This window comes from Dryobates pubescens, chromosome 15 (assembly GCF_014839835.1).
Source record: "Dryobates pubescens isolate bDryPub1 chromosome 15, bDryPub1.pri, whole genome shotgun sequence".
NCBI classification, from domain to species: domain Eukaryota; kingdom Metazoa; phylum Chordata; class Aves; order Piciformes; family Picidae; genus Dryobates; species Dryobates pubescens.
In genome coordinates this window covers 7254125-7277682 of record NC_071626.1, presented here as the reverse complement: position 1 = coordinate 7277682, position 23558 = coordinate 7254125, and the positions used below count along the sequence as shown (strand labels likewise).

The 23558-nt window shown below is 41.2% G+C and overlaps 1 protein-coding gene across 2 annotated transcripts in view; it reads left to right on the top strand.

The window, feature by feature from the left end:
- Positions 1-309: 309 nt before the first annotated feature.
- The window catches only part of EP300 (E1A binding protein p300), a 61445-nt gene continuing 38196 nt past the window's right edge, over positions 310-23558 (top strand). For both annotated transcript variants that reach the window (XM_054168117.1, XM_054168116.1), the window contains exons 1-2: positions 310-718; positions 15105-15763. In XM_054168117.1, coding sequence (XP_054024092.1) covers positions 625-718; positions 15105-15763 — 753 coding nt within the window. In that variant the 5' untranslated portion in view covers positions 310-624. The remainder of the gene's footprint in view (positions 719-15104; positions 15764-23558) is intronic.

Genomic DNA, 23558 nt, shown 5'->3' with positions numbered 1-23558 from the left:
GTGGGTATTTTTTTGCAGGGTGGTGTTGGAGGGGGAAGGAGCTGCTGCTGCTAGAGGACGGTGATCTTTTTTCTTTTTTCCTCCTCCTCTCCCCTCCTTCGCCCGCCTCCTTGTGGCGATGAGGAGGAGGAGGACGGCGCCGAGGAGGAAGAGGCTGATGGCGGCGGTGAGGAGGCAGCAGGAGGAGGAGACCCCCCGAAGGATGAAGATGATGATGGTGGTGACGGCGAGGAAGCACCAGCAGCACAACAGCCGGAATTAATTTTACTGAAAAAAACACCAACCTTACCAGCCTCTTTTAATTTTTTTTTTCCTTTTTTTTTTTGGCGGGGGCTTTACCTGTTCTTCCCATCTTCGCTCAGCCCTTTCGCCTGGGGGAAGAGGCCTCTTCCTCCCCCCGCCCCAGCTCCCACCTTCTCTCCGCTTCTCCGCTGCAGCCCTCCAGGAGCCCGAGGGGCAGAAAAAGGGGAACTTGGCCCCCTTCCTCCGTCAGATCCTCCTCGCTCGCTCTCGGCGTTATTGTTGTTCTTCAGCTGACTCCAGGCCCGAGGAGAAGGTGAAGGTTTTGGGGTTCACCCCCCACCGTCTCTCTGCTCTGAGGGATTGTCTAAAAAAGAATTAAAAATGGCCGAGAATGTGGTGGAGCCGGGCCCGCCTTCAGCCAAGCGGCCTAAACTCTCCTCACCGGCGCTCTCCGTGTCCGCCAGCGACGGCACAGGTCAGTCTCGGGGCCCAGGCCCTCCTCACCTCTCGGTGCTGCAATTACTGCCCTTTTCTCCCCTCTTCTGCCTAAATCTCCTCCTCCCTTTTGCTGCTCTTAACTCGTGCCTGCCTTCGTCCTTTCTCTCTGTCTGCTTCTCCCGTTTTCCTTCCGTTTGAACCTATTGGTGTTAATGGCATACGGAGGGTGTTCGCATGTTTTTGCTCTTCTGTTTTTTTGGGAGTGATTGAAAGCAAAGCTGTTCAGTTTAGTGGGCTTTTGATCAGCTGCTGATAAGACTTAACAGTTCGTCATTTTCGTCTCTTTCACAATAGTAGTCATTACTGAGCTCTTCGCTGAGCATCTGCCTTCAGTGCCCTTTGCAGAAACACGAACTAGTGCTAAAGATGATGCTTTTGTGCACTTTATCACTTTAATGTTGAATTACCTATGTGAGTTCACACTCACAAATGCGTCTTGGTTTCTATTTTGCTTCATATATACTTATTTTTACAGCTTGTTTAGATACGAGGTTTATTTCTTTATTTGCCCTTTTTTTTCCCCCTTACATTTTATTTACTTTTTTTTTAACAATCCTCTTTGCAGGAGGTTATTTAAAAACTGCATTTCTGATTCATATAGACTGTTGACTTGAGTTAAAAACAGCTAAAGCCAAAATCTAGATCCCAAAGTTAGGGCTTAAGCTTTATTGAGGCTCTTCTCTCTTTAGATACGAAATGTTATTTCACCTTATTTGCATTAAGAATCAATATGGAGTGTAGTTCATCCTGCATCTCCTAGTTCTGTGCTGCGAGACAAAAATGTCTGAAATTACCCTGTAGACTTAAAGGCTCTTGAAGATGAAGGGGTTTCTCTGCAATCCTGCAAAGGTCTTCGGTGGTGCTGCGAGGCAAGCTAGAGGTTGGAAATCTTAGGTGTCCCGATCCCTGGTAAATGTGAACTGGTTGTACTGGGAAGGGGGATGGAGGAACAAAGGGCTGTTGAGCTTTTTAATGCTTCTTGTGAAGCAGATGAGTATTTGGAGTTATTTTGCCACGAGAGTACTTGGTTACCTGTCCCACAGGAGTTTCTTTGAACTTACTTTAGATCTTCTTAGCCTGTGGGCTATGGAGGAAGCCTCCTCCTGCCAGAGTCTGGTGAGTGGTGGCATTTCTGAAGCCACCAGTGGTGGTGTTCAATGCAGTTCACAGCTGGCAAGAAAAAGGAACAGTTATTTGTATTTGTTGTGTTCTTGTGGTGTCTTTTTTGTTGTTGTTTGTTTGTTTGGGGGTGTGTGCTTTGTTGCTTTTTTGTGGTGGTTTTGCCTTTTTAAAAAAGGCTCCTATTTACAGGAAACAAAGTCTTAGTGGTCTGTTTTTCAGCTGAGCAGTGGATGTGATTCTGCTTGGGATCATCTTCAGAATTATGCGTTTCCTTTCCCTGTTCTTGGTGAATGAGGTGTTAGTCTTGAAGAGTTTGTGTGTAACTTCTAAGAGCATGCTAGATACAGGCAATGGTAGGTTGTAACTGGAGGACGTGACTATTCCTGATATCAACAGGTCTTTAGTGAAAAAAGTGGAACAAGGTTGGAGAAGCTGCTCTTCAACTAGAGTTAGCTGTTGGAGGTTTTGTGCTAGACTTGGAAACCAGGACTTTCTTCAGCACTAACCTGTTGTAGTTTGTTTCAACAGCGATTCCCTGGCTCTGTTTAGAGAGGCTAAATAATGTGTGTTGTGAGAGAAGTCCTGATGCTTGAAAAATCTGGAAATTAAAGGCAGATTTTGATGCAGACGAACCCAGGTATCCCAAGTTATGACATTCGTGATCAAATAAACTTTGGATAATTCGTGAATGCTTTCCTGTTTAACAGGTGCCGATTTTCACAGCCTACTCAGTTGGTGTACTGGGCAGCTTAATAAATGAACTTTTTATAGTTTTAGCAGGGATTGTTGAAGAGTTTCAGTAGTGCACAAATGAGAGAGTTTTTCTCAGTGTGTCTGAGCTTGTCATCAGCTGGTAGCTGTGCAGAGGTTTATGATGTTGCACACACTTCCTGTATGCTGCATAGAAAACACTACAGGATTCTTACTCTTCTGGATTTTTCAGTTGACAGCTTGTCTGGATGCAGGGCAGTTCCACTTTCTGTTTTTTATGACATCATATCTGTTTCCCTAAATGAAATCAAACCTCTTAACCAACAAGTGTGTTTTGCTGCTTGAGACTGCACTTTTTTTTCTGACCCACTTTTACTGTTGTGCACAACTGCTTTGAATTTTTACCTTTTTTAACCTATCAGCTCTTTAAATTTGCTTTGAAATAGTGCAGGCAGCTTTCATTAAGTAAATTCCACTTATAGAATCGGCTGTTGTCCCCACTCCATAGTTAATTATAGATAATAAATAACATGGTGCTTATGTACTTACTCAAGCACTCTTTTAAAAACTGTTAGATTCATTGGAGAGAGGGAAGGAGCAAGGCAGGAAACTTGCACTGTCGATGAAAGTTTTTCCAGCACATGTGCATAGTGGATCTTTCAATGTGTTCTTTTGCTGTACCCTTTTGGAGTAGCTTCTTAACCTGAAATACTGTTTTAGCCTGTTAAACACCTAAACCAAGTGACTAACTCTGGTTAATTTATTCCCAAACTTGCAGATGTTAAGTGTACTTATACTGAAGACTAAGTTGTCTGTAATTAACTCGTTTTCAGTGTAGACCTGGATGGTGCCGGTATTCTGGGCATGGAATGTACTAAACTCAAACGTCGGTGGTTTTCCTCTAAAAATAAGTTGGCAATATTGTCTTAATATGCTTGGTACGTTTGCAGCAGCCAAACATATCGGCCTTTCATACAGTGGTTGCAGTGCTGCAGCTTTTAAAAGTCTTGAATGATTCATACATTGTCCTCCTCAGAGTTGGTTTTGCCGTAGTTTTCAGTGGCTTTGTTAACGCCGATTCCTCCTTTAGAAGGTGAAAATAACAATAGGCTTACAGAGAAACTGAAATGTTTGTTACATGCTTTGTAACAAAGTAATTTAGGAATCTTGGTGTTGTACCTGTCGTGTGGCATACTAGAGTTTTTGAAGGGTCTCATTTGTTTCTTAAACGCTGTGTAGTTCTAAGGCAGCTTCAGGAGTAGGATGCTGTGGACTCCCTTCGGCTACCAAAGATTTTTCTACAACTTTTTTTCCCCCTCCGTTTAAATGTTACATTTGTTGCAAAGAGGAATGGTGATTATACATATACATTGTCCAGATGTTAAGTTTTCGTAGAGGGCTGTTGCAGCTCTACGGTGGGGTCACCTTTTGCTGGGTACAGTATCCTCAGCATGGGATGTAAGCTTGTGACACTTGCTGCCCGCACAGCTTGTACTTGCATGGTTACATTGACATTAAGTACTTCGCCGGTGTAGCTCATTTCGCTTACCTTGCCATACCGATAGAAACAGTTGTGGTATCTTGCCCCTGATCTAACAAGATTTTCTTAAAATACTGTGTTAGCAAACTGGTGCATACCAGTCTGATTCCCTCCATCCCACCACTGTAACAGAGTAAGAGGAATGCACGCTGAAGAGTTGTCTCCTTGAACAGATGAGTGGAAGTTTTATGGAGAGATACAGTTTAAACAATGCCTTAAAGCAATGATTTTTACCATTATTTTTTAATTATCTGTGACCATCCTCATTTTTCTTGCAGTAATGCAGGTGTGCTGAAAGTGTCACATACAGATTTCTATGTGGTACATTCAGGGAGGGAGAGTTTAATCATATTTTACTGTTCCTGCTCCCCTCTCTTAGAAACAACTTGTCTGTGAACTAGTGAAGCTGTTCAGAACTGCTCTTCTGCAAAGGAATAAAAATGGAGTATATTCTCTTCTGCAGTATGGTTGCATGGTATTGGGTTGCTAGATCTGAAAAGTTGATTTTAAGTGCACAGTGTTTCTTGCTGTAGCATTGGAGTTCAGTTATCTACAATTAGTTGGCAGGTCTGTGGTACCAGAGACCAGTGTACATCTGTGTGGTATGTGCTTTAACATCCTTCACTTCACTATAGCCAAAAGCAGTTTCTCTGAGTAATACTACATCTTCAATCTCCCTTTCAATACCCATCTTTTGTAAAGTTGATTTGTTCATTTTTTCCTGTCTTCCTTTTTATTTCTCTCCTCCTCCCCCCCCCCCCCGGCACTGCTTCTTACCTTTAAAACTTTACTCTTCTTTACATCAAAGAAGACATGTAATGAAACTTCTCGTTTGGACTGCTGCAATTTTGACTAATATCCATCTTTCATTTGGTCCAAATATATCAGGATGTTTCTTTGCTTGAGAGGAATCATATTAATCTTCTCTCACTGCCTATTCCAGAGGCAGCTATGGATTCCCCCTGCGGTGTTTGTGTATACTACTTCAAAATACTTCTCACAAATCTGTTTTATGGCTAGTATTTAAGACCAAGTCGTTAGACTTGCAGCCATCAGTTAACTATTCTTAACACTCCTTATTGAGAGCCACTTTGGTTGGTTTTGTCTTTTATCCAAGTATTCGGTATGAGATGAGAGATGCCTTTAAAGGTGGTCTGATGGGTGGCATGCGCTGCAAATTGAGTGCTGCAGTGGTGGATGCTTGTGGCAAAACCGGCCATCTGTTCCTTGAAGCAAGTGGATTCTTAAAGTAAATTAAGAAAACTTAAGTGTGAATGATTGTCTTTAAAAAGTAAAGGGATCGTTCACGTGGTGCTTAGTAACGTAAAAGATGATCTCGCAGACTTCTTGAACAGTGGAGATTTGCAGACTGCTATTTCTCTGCCTTTTTTTTTTGCTCCCTTCACCAAGTGAATTGTCTCTGACATAGGTGTGAACTTTTTCTGAGTAATGTTATAAAAGTACCTCATATTTTACAAAGAAATACCGACTGCAGCACAGGGAGTGTGCCTGTTGTGATGTAAACCTGAATCTTGGACACTTACAAGTGGAAAAAAAACCCTTCTGAGACTAGAAAAGCATTTCACAGCTGCAATTCTAAAATGCAGATTCACAAGTTTGATATTGCAGGGAAAAATCTTTGCTGTTGAACTTGGGAAATGTAAATTCTAGGTTAAAAAAAACAACACCCCAACCTGCTCATTTATGTGTTTTATCTCTCAAGGACACGGTCCTAAAGCAGGGTTTGGGTTTAGTCTAGAGGTTTTTGGTTCAGGTTTTTGGTCACTTGTGTGTTTGCAGAAAATCAAAGTTTATCTGGGAGGAGTTAGTGAGTTCTAGATTTCAGTGTTGTTTTTAGATGCATATTTCATAAGGCACTGAGAACTTTTGTAGGGATTCTGGTTTCTTGCACATTTCCAAATTGGAGAAAATGACTTTGTTATTTTTTATTCTTATTATTTTGTGTAATTTAGTGTGTATTTCCTGCATCTTCTCTCTAGGCTGCTTGATCATCTCCAGTGTGCCAGCTCGATGTCTTGCTCAGCTGCTTTAGCGGCAGCAGCCTTCCGGGGCTTGTTCCAATAATGTAATGATCCCACTTTAACCTTTCACATCACTAGTGCCCCCTCTGAACGGGCTTGGCCAAAAGTAATTTAGATGTATTCTCTGACAAATGGAGTAATTTTGCTGAGTAGATTTCACTGGCAGATAAACAATGCACACCTGTCTCCAAGGATTTGACTTTTCTGTCTTGACTTAAACTGTAGCAGCAGGCTGAAGTAACACGCATCTGTCTCTGCATATGGTTGTATGCACTGACACAAAACTTCAGTGTTTACACTGACTTTGTAGAACTTGAGCTAGAACTTGGAGCTAGGGCAATTCACAGAAATCCTCTGCCTGAGCAGTGTGACCTCTCTGACAGCATGACTTTGTTCTCTTCCTAAAGAGCAACAAGTTTCCTTAAAATGGATTGGCATATGAATGAATTGAAAATTCTCTTAAATACTTGACATGCTGCTTCTTCCTGCATGTTTCTTCCAACATGTGTTGAAGAAAATTGACCAAAGGACTGTTGAATTCTGATGAATTCAAATCATAGTAACTTGTGGTTTACTTGACTGTGTCAGGTGTAATTACAAGAACAGCAAGATGAAATTATGTACTAAACTAGACTTTTCATTGAAAAGTGCAAGTTTGGTACAGGACCTTCAAATACAGGACAGGTTACTTTTTATTATCAGGTGGCTGTGAGATGGAGCAGAGAGAGATTTGGCTTTTTTGCCCCATTTGACAGGGTAAAAAACCTTTTGTGACTTCTCCTAGAAGAGATCCAAGTAGAGTTTTGAACCTTAACTGCTTGCAGAATCATCATTTACTGTCTCTTGCTTTGTAGAACTCCCAGATACAAGTGAATAGGTAGTTACTGAACTAAGATAATCTAATTCTCAGGGGCTTTTCCTTTTTGTTGTTTTCTGTATAAGAAAAAAAATCAACAAAATGCTGGTTTAGGGCTTGGTCAGTAAAAATTCTTCTGAAGCTTAACTGCCTTTCACATACTCCTGAATATAATTCCAGGAGTTCTGGGGGATTACTTCTTCAAGGTAAAGAACTCTGATCTGCAGACTTCTGGTTTTTGTTTACCTGTGTGTATATATAATATATATATATAGTACATAAATTCAGCATTGCTTTTTGGTTTTACCTAGGAATTATATTGAACAAAACCAGGTCAGTAATACTCAGATTGCATAATTTCAAAGTTGTCCTTAACTTTACTGTCTCGAACCCCAATTTTTAATGGCTTTGAAAATGAAAAGGATTCAAGGGTGTTTGCGCACATACTGATGTTCCCTGCCTATCTGCACATACCCATTCTTTTGCCCACCAGTATAGCAGACCAGCAAGGCATCTCAAACTTTCCTGACTTGTGTGCACAGTGGTCCACAGTTTATCAGACTCCCAGAGGAAATGCCAGTGTTACTACTTACTGATCCCACAGACCAACACTAGGTAACTTAGGTTGGTCTTAGGGAATTTCAGTGGCATATGCAGGATAATCTATGGAACCAGAATCCTAATTTAGAGAATACTCAAGTTATAGGTAGCCCCATGAAATTTATGTAAATGGCCAATTCTTCACAATGGTATTGACAACTGTGATTTCAGCACTTTGGAATTCTCACAAGTTCATCTTATTTGCATCATCAGCAATGACAAGCTAGTACCTTTGCCTTGTGTTGGGTAATGTCATCAACAGACAACTACACAAACAGCAGTGCCTCTGAAAATCATTAAGTAATATTGAAAGTTTAAACATATCCTATCTAGATTCTTGTGCCCAGTCTTTTCCATATAATTACACTGCTTCTGTTTCCCTAGAACAGCTCCATACTATGTTCCATAAACCTCGAATTTTCACGATGGTTTTCAGTGGTAATCACCTGTTATCTATATCTCTAAACACTGCTTTTAAGAAGAACTTTGAATAAGGTAATGAAAATGAAAGTATTTTGTCTATAAATACAATTTGCTTCTGAAGTTACAAAACCCATGCTTCAACTAAAACTGGCATTTCAGTTGATAGTAGTTTAGGTCAGATACGACTTAAACTTGGAGAGTATTCAGGCTTTGCAAAATTCAGACTTTTCTTCCTTAAGCTAAAGTTAGTGTGTTTGGCACCAGTATTTGAAGAGGATTAGGACAGCTCAAAAAACAAAGAGAGAGGTCCTAATTTTAGGACTTCAGTGGATGTTGGACAATAAGGTGCTGCTTCTTTAGAGTAATTGTTTTGGGTTTGATTGCTTGTGAAATACTTAACGCTTATACCTGGTTGTTGCAATTAATAAAGAAATCATGTGTGCTCTAGGTGGTGAATTAGACTTTGGCCAAAAAAAAAGTTGGGCAGTTTAAATAAAATGTGCCTGGGGTTGTGTATTACCATGATGTGCTAACATCTTTTGTGCCCTCATGTTTGTTACATCATAGTAGTATCATAGTATCAGTCAGGGTTGGAAGGGACCGCAAGGATCATCTAGTTCCAACCCCCCTGCCATGGGCAGGGACACCCCACACTAGATCAGGCTGGCCAGAGCCTCATCCAGCCTGGTCTTAAACACCTCCAGGGATGGGGCCTCAACCACCTCCCTGGACAACCCATTCCAGGGCTTCACCACTCTTATGGTGAAGAACTTCCTCCTCACGTCCAGCCTGAATCTCCCCACCTCCAGCTTCATTCTATGTTATCTTGCAAGGGTTTTGAGTATGTCCTCCTTAGATGTGTTTTCTTCTAGCTTTGTTTGCAGTCTTCAAATTACTAAGTTTCTGGATGCAGTGAACGCATTCAGGTTTTCTCAGGATTGACAGGCAAGAAAGGAGGTAGTGCTTCCTCTGTTTCTTGCAGGGAACAGAATTGATAGCCAGGTCTAATACTGGCAACATTGTTACCCAAACAGCATTAACGCAGAGTAGGCATTCTCAGTTACTGTTGCATAAGCAATAGCCAAGACCTGTGCATCCTACTTCCACTTTGGGGTGAGTGCTTAGGGTTACCTAGGGACTGATGTTCTAGGATTTTGGAAGGTGTCATTGCAGTCATGACTGTAAACCTTAATATTTTAGGCTGATGCTGAATTTTTGCCCCTATGTTTTCCATTAAATTAATAGACTAACTTCACATTTTAAGCCAGGATAAAAAACCTCTCAGTCAGAGGTTTTGTTACCTTTGGATAATTGTGAAAAATGAAAACCCTTTTCCTCAGTGTGCTTTAATGGCAAGAATAAAGATGATCTCCAAAATGCTGTGTAGCAGAGTTCTTTCGCTCTTACCTAGTAGGAATTGCAGTTTTAGTCTTTTTCTGACATGTGTTTTGGTTTTGGTTGGGTGGGGTTGTGTTGAGTTGTTTTGGGGTTGTTGGGGTGTTTTTGTTTGGGTTGGTTGGTTTGGGGGCTTTTTTGCCCGATAAAACTGTCTGAACATGTCTGGCTTAATTTTCTTTCATTGCAGTGGCCTTGGGCATTGGTGACTTTATTAGCACTTTATTTCAGGTCTGTGCCTCTCCTTCGCTTCTGTGTTCTCATGGATGCACGAGAATCATCTTGTGAGGATGTGTTGTTGTCTTACTTTGTGCTGACTTTTTTTTAACTTTTTTGAGTTCTGCCCTTTTTCAAGGGCCTTTCAGACAATATATCTGGGGGCCTGTAATGTCAGGGCTTGACTGCAGGCCTGAATGGCTGGCTTCTCTGGAGTATTGGTTGTATCCTCTGGGTACTTCCTGTGTTAGAGCTAGGCCCTGTTCAACTCTTGGATGGCTTTCCTGTCACCATGCAGGGAAGATACCTCAGCAGTTGATTTGTTGTTCTTTGTCTGAAAGCACAGCAAAGGTATCGTGCTTTCTGTGTAGTCCAACATCATCCGTGCCTCCTGTCAACCCTGTCACATGCATACTTTGTATTCAGTGTCATGTATTAAACCTTGTCCACTTGTTTAATTGTGAACCCAGCAACTGTGATGTAATTTGATCCACTGATAGGCTTCTGGAGCTTGGAAACATTTTTGCTAAGAGGTGGCTATTCAGCAGCTTTCTAGTTTGACATGTCTGTGTTCAGAACATAATACAAATGGGATGCAGGGGCAGGAACTGTAAAGTCTCTTGCTGGGTAATGAGGTAAGCATGTAAGTTGTCTTACTGTTGCAGAGTTGTTCAGGTGTGATTCTCTTTCACACGTGATGTTTCTTCAGATGTACCAGCTCTTGTCTTGAGTCTGAATGCTTGAATGCCTTGAGTCTGAGGATACAGTACCCATTACAGTAATGTGTTCTTGCTATTTTGTAGCATGTGGGCAAGCTCTTCAAAATCTACTATTATTTGTTGTCACCATTGGCTAGAACCAGGTGATCTCCATATTGATAGAAATGCCTGGTTTACTCTGAAAAGTAAATAGAGGTCTGTTGTCTGAATCTTGAAAGGAGGAAATGTGAATCATGACTGTAGGCTAGAAAACAAGCAAAAGAAATGAAGCTACAGGTCTGTTTCTTTGCTCAGTAGTTAGTATGGATTATTATTTTTTTTTTCTTGCCTTGTAAGCCTTGTCAAAAATCTCCACCTCGCCTTGCATGCATTGAGAGTTGTGAACATCACTGCTGCTGCAAGCTGCACTTGCAGTAAAACTAGCTGGAAATAAATACTTGTAAGTCATTTGAAAATTGATTAGTTGATAAGGCACCTATTGACTTAGGAATCGTGATTGCACCCTCTGAACCTGTACTAGTTTAAAGTCCATTTTGGTGCCGGGTGGGTTTTCAATCCACACGCTGCAGGTTTTTCTATCTTGCAGATCAGACACTGTCAAAGGCTTAGAAGTAAGGTCTAAAACTAAGAAAATAATCATTATATGCAGCACAAGTTACCACACTGATTTTTATTTTTTTTCCAAGTTACTTTCTACCAGTTTAGGATGCAGTTTATATTACTTAATCCCATCTAACTGGACTGCCATCTAAAGAAAAGGACCTGCTCTATCTACTGTCTTTTCTGACCCACTTTCTCAGTACAGATTTCATGTAGCCAGGGCAAGTCAGGCCAGTTTCTTGACTCTGTAAAAAAATAAAACTTGCTTGAGTGTTCAGCAGTGGTGCAGTTCCTAAAAGGAATTTTGTGCCTTTGTGTGTTGAGACTAGCTCAGGTGAAGAGTTTCTGATTGCCTACTTTGTGGAGGTGCTTTCCTTTAATTCCTCTGAATCCTAGGTGGCAGTAGCAATCTACTCCTGTTACCTATGGAAAGAAACACACTAGTAATATTGTAGATAACGTAATACAGAATCACTCTGGGCCGCTCTAGAGATTAAGATTTAGCTCTACCACTTAACTGCCTGCATATTACTGGGTGGTTTTGAGCTCTTAGGTCAGATACTGTCTGCTCTGTTATGTCTCAGATTTTCTGATTATACCCTAAGATTTCTAGAGATTATGAAACAGGTAAATAAGCCTTTTCAGGACTGAGCTGCCTCCCTCAACTTCCCACAAGCTTTTTGTTAGTAGGAAACCTTGGTGTGTCCTTAATGAAACGGCTTGCAAGGATAGCAGTGGACTCGGTGTACTGCAAAGTCAATGAGTTCTCTGGAAGTTTATCGCCGTTGTCTTAAGCTACACCTTTGACTCTTGTGCGCCATTGTTTTTGCATAGTCTGTGAACTATCTGGCCTTGTCAGTTTTTGTGTTGGTCCTAGTTGGAACTCTCTGCAGTGGGCTTTAGGGCCAGTATTATGTGTAGAAGACTGAAATGGATGGCAACTGTTGCTGGATGTACACAAAATGTTATTGATCTTTGTGGTCTTTTGAGACTGTTCATGTTTCAGTACTGTATCTGAAAACCTCTGCCTCCTGGCAGTTGACTAAAAATGTGATTTTCATAGTTTACCAGGCAACTGAAAGGGTTTTGGGTGGGTTTTTTTGTAGTTTTATTGTTTATCTACCAACTGAAAGACTTGGAAGTTTTGGTTTTGGAAAAGCTTTGGGGAAAGCTTTATAATAAGGAGCAAATTCCTACCAGAATATTTTGTTGCTGCTATTTACTACTCACAATTTTGGCTTGTAGTTGATAGTATTCTATGATAAATCTGCTGTTGTGTATTCTAGAGGATTAAAAAGCCTAACAAGTTACTCTTACATGGGTAGAACATTTTGTTGGTGGTGGTTTTGTTTGCTTGTCTTTAATGTAAAGAACTAACCTCACAAATATTGCATTTTGGGGTTTTGTTTGGTTGGGGGGGGTTTGTTTGTTGTTTTGTTGAGTGTAGCTGTTGATTCGTAGTCTTTTGGGACCTGAATAAAAAGAAATAAAAACACTTTGAGGTTTTGTGACATTTTTCTTCCTGTTCATGGGTGGCATAGAGTGACCAGACCAAGGTGCTCAGGTAGCTTGTACCTGAATATTCCAGTTGAATATGAGCAAGCACACCTTAAAGTTTGAATTTTCTCCTTTATGAGGGGGAATTTTGAAAAGAATGAGAAATGAGAAAAGCAGATTAACACTTTCTTGTCAAGAAAGATGAGCAAATGTTTGTCTCCAGAACAAGAATTGCACTTCCTCCTTCCAGTGATATATCTGAGATTATATGAATTAGTCTGGAGAAAATACTCTGTGGTTTGGAAATGAATTAGTTCTTCATATTTAGGCATTGATCACTTGTGAAAGGCTTGACAGAAAACTGACAGCAAGAAAAGTGAGATGGGGATTTTTGGGGTTTGGACTCACCCTGCCCTGGAAGCTGTCCGTTGAAGGACAGCAGTTCCTTTCCCAGCTACAATTAGTCACAAAACTGTTGTTTGAGCTGCGTGGGCATCTTTGCCCCCGTAGCTGTTTCCCGGTTTGCAGATGGGAGGTTGCTATGCGCTGCCCTTACAGTTCTGTTGAAGCACGGAGCTTGTGCTGGCTGATGCTCTTCTCAGACACTTAACTGTTGCTTTTCTGTTTTGTGCATCATTGAGGATAATGCCCCTCCAGACTAACTTGTGAATTACTGATCATATTCCTCATGTATAGCCTGTTTTTCATGCTATTAGCCAGAGTGTTTTCTGGATGTAGTGTTTCAACAGTTGCCTGTAAAAGGCATCCTAAGGGGGTGTCTTAAGGCACCTCTTGAGGCTGTTTCAAACTGTCACGTATTTTTGATAGCTTTCTCCATTTCCTTGATGGCCCCTCTAATTTCAGGGTCTCTTCAACTGCAACTCTTCCTATACTCATCAGTATTTAATTCTTAAGCTAATCACTGAGGATCATAAGGGTATTTTTTTGGGGGGGTGGGGTGTTTTGGAAAGTTTTACTGACTCTAAACTCTAAATGAATCATTTTAAATGGAGGAGAACTTGTAGAAAAGTTTGTTGGATTTTTCCTTCACATCTGAATCTTGAAAAACACTCATCATGCTGAAGAAAACCAGTGATGCAAATGAAAGATCAGGGCTTGGTTTAGTTGCAAAACAGCTTTTAGTATTAAATTTATGTTAATGAGGAGTGGGCTAACAGATTTTGATTGTTCTTTAGTGAACGTTTTCATTCTGTCTCTGGTGCTTTTCAGTGATGAAGACTGTATAAATTGAGTTCTCAAATCTCTTGTGTTGTGGGATACCTGCCTTCTTGCCAACCTCATACCATATTTTTAGAATTCTTAACTCATGATCTTATCTGTGGTAGCAGTTACGAAGCTGCTGAAACTTTGCTAGTAGTGGAGTTTGGCAGTTTTAATATGGCATTGTGTGAAACAGTTTGAACAGATACCTAATGCTGAGGAGCTTTTCTGACTTCTGTGCTGGCTGTAGTCACTTTCCATTAGTATTTGCACCAAGTGCCATCACTATAGAATTCAGTGTAATTGGTATTTCCTTTTAAATGCAGTTGTAGTTGCTGAGGTAATGAATAGTCTTAGGTCATTGTCTAGATCTAAGTTTTTGAAAATGCAGTGCAGTACCCCCTACAGAGCATCCATAAAATGACCTTTTTGACGGAGGTGGTGCTGAAATGTTCCAATAGTTAACATTAGAACCCTTCCTTTACTAGATTATAAGCTTTACAACCTAGCTGTGCAGAGCTGTTTCACATGGTGGCTCAGCTTTCAGGCATACAATTCCTACATTATTGAAACTGCCATAGATGAAATATACAGATCAAGGTGCAGACAGAACTTGTTTTCTTTAGCAAATTGGTTCTGGGTACTGTGTAATATTCTTGTATCTATATATCCTACATAGTAATCTTTATTTTTTTCCACTTGGTTATCTTGGGGATTGCTTTGCATGGACTCTTGAGAAGTGAATTTGGTTATCCATGGTAGTGTCTTTTCACAGCTTTGTGGCCAGGCAGTGTTCACTGTGGGAAGATTCTGGTTGTCCATTGAAGTTCAGTGGAATTTTGCTGTTCGGTGCTGAAAATGACTGGATATAGAAGATTCAAAACCCCCCCCACCAAACATAAAACAACCCCAAACAAACAAACTTCCCACTTCTACTCTATTATTTTATAAAAAGTAAACTTTTTTTTTTAAAAAAACCACCCTATTATGTCCTAAAAATGACAAGAGTTCAGTGAAACTTAAAACCTAAAGACAGTGCTTTCCTATCAGTGTTCTGATGCTTTGCAGTAATTTGGCTAACTCTGGGATTATTATTATTTATTTATTTTTTTAATACTTTTTTTTTTCCCCCTCTGTCAAATTTCTGCAGTTGAGAGATGGTAGTCTGAGATACCCAGTGATCCTTTAACACTGATTGTTCTTGGAAAGTGAAGTAGAATGGTCTTCTGTGGTTTAGACTCTGAAGCTTAGGAATCACGTTTATCACAACAAATTGGATCGTTTTCAGTAGCTGAGAGAGGAACATAAAGTGAAATTTCATGTGCTGGATACTTGAAACAAGTAGAAGCCAATGAACAAGATTTTGCTTTGAGACACTGCTGAGTACTCTGGACTCATCTAAAATTTGGTTTGTTTTTCAGATTTTGGTTCGCTCTTCGATCTGGAACATGACTTGCCAGATGAACTGATCAGCTCCACAGAACTGGGACTCACCAATGGCGGTGACATAAATCAGCTTCAGACCAGCCTCGGCTTGGCACAGGATGCTGCCTCTAAACACAAGCAGCTGTCTGAACTTTTACGGGCTGGTAGCTCCCCAAATCTCAATATGGGTGTTGGTGGCCCTGGCCAGGGCATGGCAAGTCAAACCCAACAGAATAGTCCTGGAATGGGAATGTTAAACAGCATGGTGAAAAGCCCCATGGCACAGGCTGGGTTGACTTCTCCCAGTATGGCAATGGGTGCAAGTGGACCAAACCAGGGTCCTTCAACCCAGTCCACAGCAGGAATGATGCCAACAGTAAACAGTCCAGTTAACCAGCCTGGCATGGGAATGAACACAGGGATGAATGCTGGCATGAATCCTGGGATGCTGGCAGCAGGCAACGGACAAGGAATGATGCAGGGGCAAGTCATGAACGGTTCAATTGGAGCAGGCAGAGGGAGACCTAATATGCCGTACCCAAACCCAGGAATGGGTAGTGCTGGTAACTTGTTGGCTGAGACGCTGCAGCAAGGCTCTCCGCAGATGGGAGGACAGGCTGGACTGAGAGGGCCACAGCCTGGAGCCATGAACAAGGTAAGACATCGTTAACTTGACTTTATTACTTTCCTTCCTTGTTGTTGGCTTTGTTTTGTAAGGTTGATTATTCTGCAGTACAGGTTCTATAGAATAGGATTTTTTTTCTTATTAAGAGTCTGGGATCATGTGGTAAATAGTTTATGTGCTGCTAAAGTGATAGTCATGGGAGGTGAAAACTAAGTCAGGCAAGATTATTGTTGAATTATTTTAGCCTGATTTAGAAATCTTGCAGCAGTATAGATTACCAACAACTCTGAAGAGTAACTTGATTGTGTTTTATTCTGTTCTATGCTCTGTCCACAAATACATTCTCTCATCTGATACGAGTGTGCTAGATGTTTTAGATGTTATAGTGCTTTTTGCTTTGTGATGCTTAGTGAGAGTATTGTCTGGGATGAGCTGAGTGTTGGTGCTCTTGAAGATGCTAAGAAGCACATGCAAGTTTGAATGAACTGCACTGTATGTGCTGAGGTATACTTTGACTTGTAAGAAGTAGGCCTTGTAGTTAATGGTGAAGAATGAATGCTTGCTTAAGCAGCTGAAGACAGATGTTGAGTTCTTAAAAGGCTGTTAATCCAACTCAGTTCCACTTCTAAAATCTACCAAGGCTTTACCTTTTAGGAGAGTAAACCACAAAGCTGAAAAAAACCCTTCTTTCTATAGGGGAAATAGCTCTGCCGTTGTCATTTAGAAGGTTGGAAGATAGCTGTCATGAGGCACTGAAAAGACAAGAGAAGGGGTAGTGGTTTAAGTGACAAGGAGATGCCTAAATTTAATGCTCAATGAGCGTTTTTAGAGTAGAAGAGGCACTTGAGTATTTCTTCTCAAGTTCTTAGTGTTTTGATCAAAGGCTGAGAAAATACGGAACCGTTCCTGTTCACTTTAGGTGGGTAGTTTGTGTGGGTTTTTTAGCTAATGAAGGGAAAGTTTTTTCCCAAGGGGTTTGCAATACCTGAATAGATCTCTTGGAATGCCTAAAGTCAGTCCACTTGGAGGGTTCTTAATGATAAGTAGCACAGTCTATAAATACATTTGAAACATTAATACACAACATACTTTGAATTTATGGTTTCTCTGTGCTTTAATGTATGAAGCAAAATGATTTTTGTGCCTTTTGAATGTTAATTAGGCACCTCTTTGATCCTTAGCTGTTTTATTAAGCTCAGTGTGCTGCTAAGAGTGATTCTGATACCCACACATATATATGTGTGTGTGTGTATGTGTTTGTCTAGTGAGGAGGTGATTCTGTGATTTGGTCATTTCAGATACTTTTGCCTGATAGGAAGGTTGGTGCAGAGCTTTATTGCTTGTATGTACTTTACAGCGGGGGGGGAAAAATATGTAGCTAATTAGAAGAACTCTCAGATTGGGATTATATAATGTCTTATTCCTTGGCTGTATGAAAAAAAGGACAAATTTTACTTTCATCTTTAGAAAGCTGTATTCAGAGGTCAGAAATCAATGTATTGGGTATTTGGGTGAAGTGCCACTTCTTAATCCTTACTTACCACAGCGCAAGTAGGGTTACGCACTATAATAAATTCATTTCTCTTGGAGAATTAAAGGACACAAACCTAAACTTTTTTGGCTGATATAGCCCAAATCTCCTTCCTTGTTTACTTAAATTCTGAATTGTGCTGTACACCTCAGTTAAGAACTTTTTCTGGTTTTGGGGGGGGAATATTCAGGCCACATACGTGATGTCTTCCGGCTGTCCGTTCATAGTCCCAGACTGGTTAAAAATACTTTAAAGTGATTTAATTACAGATGAAAAACCCTGAGACTTTTAGTGTAAGTGAGTACAGCCCTCACAAAGGAGCTGAAACTGCTGGTTGAAAAGAACAGTCTGAAATGGAGGCTGAAATTCCGGCATGTCTTCAATTGGTTAGGTTGTTGGCAGGGAGCCTGTGTTTTACTTCATGCAGTGGAGTTAGCAAAAATCTGACAACAGCAACGTCTGACCGTTTCATCTCCCCACCCATCTGCTTTTGTGTTGGCTTTTCCCCCCCCCCCCCCCCACCTACAAATCTTCAAAAAGTAGATGAAAACAGACCCTAAGCTGTTGTTTTGAAAAGCCTTTTTGAAATTATTTTTTAGGTAATTGGTAAATTTAGTGCTGTGCTGCCATTAATGTGGGAGTTTGTGTAATAGCTTCTGCAAGTTTCCTTCATCGGTGCAAAAAAATGTGCATTATCTGGGAGCTGTCCTTCAGTAGGAGAGGAAAAAAAATTAGACCAGACACTTGGGTTGTGTTCACTTTCATGGTAGCTTGCTAAAGTCAGCTCTTCTAGGTGATGGGAGGGTTGCCTTGAGAGTTTTCTCCCTCAGTGAAAGAGAGTTATGTGGTCTGTAAGGGTTTGTAGGAAGGAGTAGCTTAGGTTTCTTGTGATCTCAACTAGTTGGGAGGGAGGTTGTTATGATCTTTTAAAGGTTTAGATGAGCTCCAAATGTTTAGTGAATGTGTTGAGCAAAATCGGGTATGTTTTCTGCTTTGCTCTGTTGTCCTATGGAGTTACTGAAGGGTTTTCTTTTCGCTCCTCCTGAAACATTGGCTAGCAGTAGAGCGGAACACTTGCCTTACACCTTAGCCACCTGCTTCCCAAACTGTCTGCTTGTCTGTGCTACTCTTTAGGAGTCAAAATCCCAAATGTCTGTGTAAATTGATCTGGGGTCACCTGGTATGCATTAACTTGCAATGTCATAATCTGCTGCTTACATCCTGTGGTCTAATGCAGTAGTTCTATGCATGATGTAAGCAGTCGCTGAGATACGAAGAACTGATTCTGTCTCCATGCCATCTCTCTGCCGTTTGCATGGCAGGCTGTGCTGAGAATCTTGCAGTCCCACGGTCATAGGGAGGTTTGAGAGAGGGGGCTGGGGGGAGGGAAGAGTTTAATTTGAATTGTTTTTCTGGTCCAGTTTATACTCATAAGTTGGAAAGTTGGTGCTGATATTAGAGAGGGAACATACTATATTGACAGTCAGAGGAGGGTGTGGACCCTACTTTGGTAACAGGACCAGCTTAAAAATGTCTGTAAAAGTGTAGCCTGAAAGGAGCTTCAGAAGTTCGGAGGGGAAAGGAATTGCAACAAGTTTTGCTTTCTTGAATAGCTTTTTGTTTTCTATGTGCTTGGTTGTTCGCAAGTTAGGAGGATGACAGACATGCCTGTTGCTCTTAAAATAGTGTTGGAAATTGTTTGTAATGCTTTGATCCTTTCAGAGTTGAAGTATTTTTCAAGCTTTGTTTCACTACTTCTACAGCTTTGATTAATTTAAAAGTAAAAAGATATTACAGAGCTTGGATTTGCTAAATTAAGAGCAAATTCATGCTTCCTGTTTTGAACCATTCTTAATCTGGAATTACAGCTAATTAAAACCTTTAGTTTGTTCTTCTGGATTCTGTCCAGACTACCCAGTTATGGTCTTTCTGTCCAGTCTCTTATCAGGGGGAGGGTCTCTTTTGTGTAAATTGGTGTGTGCCTTTCTGTGATAGCAATGCTCTATCACAGTGACTAAGCTCACTTGACCTTCAGGTCATTTTAGATTTCATCTCCCACATATTTAAGACATGTTCTTGTTACTCCAGTAATGAAGCAGACCTGAAGGCAGGTCAGATTAGGCATTACTACTCTTGCTGCTATGTGACTGTTTCACTGATACGTGAATTTGAGTATCTTCTCTGTGGAGATATTCAAAAACCACCTGGAGATGTTCCTGTGTGATCCTGCTCTGGTGGAGGGGTTGGACCAGGTGATCTCCAGAGGTCCCTTCCAACCCCTAACATCCTGATCTTTGGAGGTTCCTTCCAGCATCTAACATTCTGTGATTCTGTGCAATTAGCTGAAATGTTCAGAGTCTTGAGTACTAACTCTGTCTTTTGGTTTATCATTTTGAGTACATACAGGGTTCTCTTCTGTTAAAATGGATACACTTGATTTTACCAGTTAAACCTCTGTTAAGAAGAGCCAACAGCAATGTTTTACAGGCAAATGTAGTTCTTCAGAATAACTGTAACTTCATTTAGAGTAAAACTGTAAAACTTGAGCAACCTGGTCTAGTGGAAGCTGTCCCTGAGTATGGCAGGGGGAGTTTAAGGTCCAACCCAAACTGTTCTATGAAATTTCAGAATAGTAAAGTCCTGTTCAAAGTTGCAGAGAGATTGAAGATTTCACTTTCAAATTATGCTCCTTAGTGGTAGCATATTCAGTGTCACATTTTAGGTAGAAGGTCAGTGTTCTTGATTGCCTTATTTTCAACAGCTGCTTGAGTCAGCAGGTAGATGTATCCTGTAAATATTTAGACTCTGATACTAAGGGCACCATATGATCAATTACTAATCTATGAAAATTGTCGTTGTGTGTTCTGGTCCTTTTCTTTCTTCTTTGGTGAACCAAGGTGTATTTGAGGAAGAAATGGAGCAGTAAAGATTTGCCTTTAGTCTAAGTTTCTGGTGTGGCTAGGGGAATGAAATAATCCCTAGTGTCTTCTAGTAGGTATCTTACAACATTGTGCAGTCAAATGCAAAGAGTAATGGTTGCTAGTAGTACTTAGTAAGAACCCAGCAGATACCACTGGCAAAACTATATTGTTAGTTGGTTGTGTCTGATGGTTTATTGGTTATAAATTCTGGCTTTCTAAGTCTCAGATGGAATTTAGTAAAACTAACTTTCCAGTTGTGAACATGTGAAGACACTTGGTACCATCAATATGGTCTTAAACTGTTAATGTATTGTAGTTACCCTGTCAGAGATATGTAGAATCATAGAATGGCTTAGGTTGGAAGGGACCTTGAGAGACCATCTACTTGCCAGACATATCAGGGGCAGGGGTGCCTCTCAACTAGACATGGTTGCTCAAGGCCTCATCAAACCTGGCCCTGAGCACCTTCAGGGATGGGGCATCCCCAGCTTCCCTGGGCAACCTATTGCAGAGTCTCACAACCCTTGTACTGAAGAATTTCTAAGAACCAGTCTCAACCTACTCCCCCTCAGCTTAAAACCATTCCTCCTTGTTCTGTGGCTAGACGTGACTGATGGTGCAAATGTTTAATAACATTTCTCTAAATGTTCCAACATAGTTTCTGTTATTATCCATACTTACATTTACCTTTGTGAATCTTAGGAACTGGTCATTATTTAATGCTATTGCTGATACCTAGTTGTCTTTCAAATACTAGACTGTCAGGCAAGCAGTTATTTTCATAGAAAACCAGCAATATTTGTAATGTCCATGTGCACACCTGGAACAGTTATTCCTCTCCAATTTCTACTCTGGGCAGTAAAACTAGAAGTAGAGTTAATTACTTGCCCTTCTTCTGAGCTGAAGGTTCCTGTGTTTCATGGCATTAGAACAAAACTTCAGGGAATTTCCTCTGCTTCTGTAATTGCTCTTGTTAGATGTGGGAGAAGGGTCTGAACAGCCTTAGATCTGATGCTGCTTGTGAACTAGGATGTTGCCTGAACTCGTGTCATCCATGCCCTTCATGTCGTGAGAGGTGCACATCTTCCACCATTTTGGTGATGACAGCCTCTGGTTCCATTGGAGGCAGGGAGCTCAAGTTGTTTTCCACTGTGTATGTAGAAAGTATAATGATTTGAGATTACCTTTGCCATCTCTTAGCCATGCATCATTGTCTTTTGTTATTTTCTTTTGTTTCCTCCTCTTCCCCTTTACTGTGATGTGGATTTCTGTCTGCTCTCCCTTGTGTGCTAGTCTTTGCATGTATGATGAAAGTAAATTGAGGCAGTGACTTGAAAGGGGGAAGAATAAAACCAGATGAGATGGATAAGGAGATGGGAGGGATAAGAAGAGAAATGGAAAGAGCAGTGGAAGGAAGTGGTGGCCAGGACAGAGTGAGCAGAGGTTGCACTTGGAGCCGTGATTGAGCCATGTGTGTTTTTGCATGGTATTGCAGGTGAAGCCTTGTCCTGGTCTCCTGCAGTGACTCTAACACCACCTGTCTGGTGGTCCTTCACTCAATTTCTTCTCTACCCTGCACTCCCAATAGATCATTAATATGCTGATGACTTATGTGCTGGTCTTTCTGCTTGTTTCCTACTGATAAATTTATACAGAACTATTTTTATCTTCTTTCTGTTTTGTTTTATTCATGTTTCTCAAAGTCACAGCAAATGGGATGAGCGTGTTCCAGCTTCTTCAGTGAGGCTGACAAGGCCAGCTTGTGTCAGGTGAATCATCTCCTACATGACCCCTCTCAACTCAGTCTGAAGTTGCATGCAGGTTGTTGTGTCAGATTAGTGGGTCTATGAGGCAGGACTGGGAAGAATTGCTGTGTGGTTCTGGCAGGTGTCAGTCTCCCCTGGACCAAATGATGGCTGATAATTTATTGCAGGAGACCTTAAGACATTTGGGTTTATGCATCTTTCTTAGGTATTGCTTGAGTGTGTGGCTTTCTGAGTAATTTGCCCTGTGCTGCTCTGGTTTTTGCCTTTCATGTTGGCTGGGATGGAAAACTGAGGACTAGCCCTGCCAGGAGCATCAGGGCTGAGCTGGGCATGTAATCTGTTGCTTGCCAGGTCCCTGGCTACAGTGGGGTGGAGGGCAGTCCTCAGCCCTAGGGTGAGTGAAGCCCTGTGTTCTGCCATAGAGACAGGCTTGGTTGAGGGATCTGGTTTTGTTTCCCATGCTGTGCCAGTGGCTCATGCCTGAGAAAACATCAGGTCTTCGTGCTGGGCCAACTAGTACATTTGAATAAGCCTGATGCTTCACAAAGTTTGTGTCCAGCTGTGTTGCAGGTAGACAAGTTGACTGGCATGGTCAAACTTTGTCCCTGACTTTCATTAGAAAGCTTCTGGTTTGGGTGACATAGTGGGTGGGGTTTTTTATTTAGGTTTGGGTTTCTTCCTGCAGTCAGGACAGAGCTGGCTCATCAGGATTCATTCTGGATCCTTTGCTGTCAGTGTAAGGTCCACAGTTGTCCAGGGGCATCTTGATTTCTCACAGTGACACCGAATGTCCTTTCAGCTTCAATTGTGAATTGTTTGGGTTGGTTTGTTTGTTTGCTCTTCTTAATTTTCTTTTAAGGCTGATGGCAGCATGAGCTGCAGGAGTCATATGGGGATAGTGTTAGTGATGGCCAACATAGTCTGTGCTTTAGTGTACTCTCAGATATCAACTAGCTTTGGGAGCTATGGTTATTAATGAACTTGAAAACTTTGCCTAGAAATTGAGGGGTTTGGGGATGTACTTGCTTTCAAAAACCTTTTTTTGGAGCCAAAGGGATAAGGCTACCTTGCAGGAAAACATCCTTTCCCCCCTCCCCTTCCTTCTTTCCATAAAGAGTGAGTTCTCACTCAGTCATTTGCTAATCCTTGAACCTGTTGGTCAATTTGAAGCAGCAGCAACAACAACAGGGAGGAGTCCTGAAAGTGTTTGATTCCTTACCTTTTTCTTTTCCTTTCTGCTCAACTTGCCCATCAGATCTTTCTAGTCTTGTAAGAGAGAGGCAGCAAGGGCTGGAGTCTTACTTGTTCTGGTTCTGGCAGCAGCTGCCTCATTGATCACCATGTATGTGTTCATCACATTTGAGACACAGGAGAGATGGTGCCAGAGGAGGCAGAGGAGAGGAAGATTGTTTTCTTTCTCTCTGCCTGATGACTGCATGGTTTATCTGCCATGTGTAGAGATTCTTTTCCTTGCTCTCTAATAAATTACTTGTGTGGTTATGGTTATTGCTTGTGTGTGGAGGAGGGGGGCTGTCCTCAAGGGATTTGACTTGTACATATCAGAGGCGCAAAGTGGCAGGTTCTTCAGTGAAATTTGTTCCTTTTCT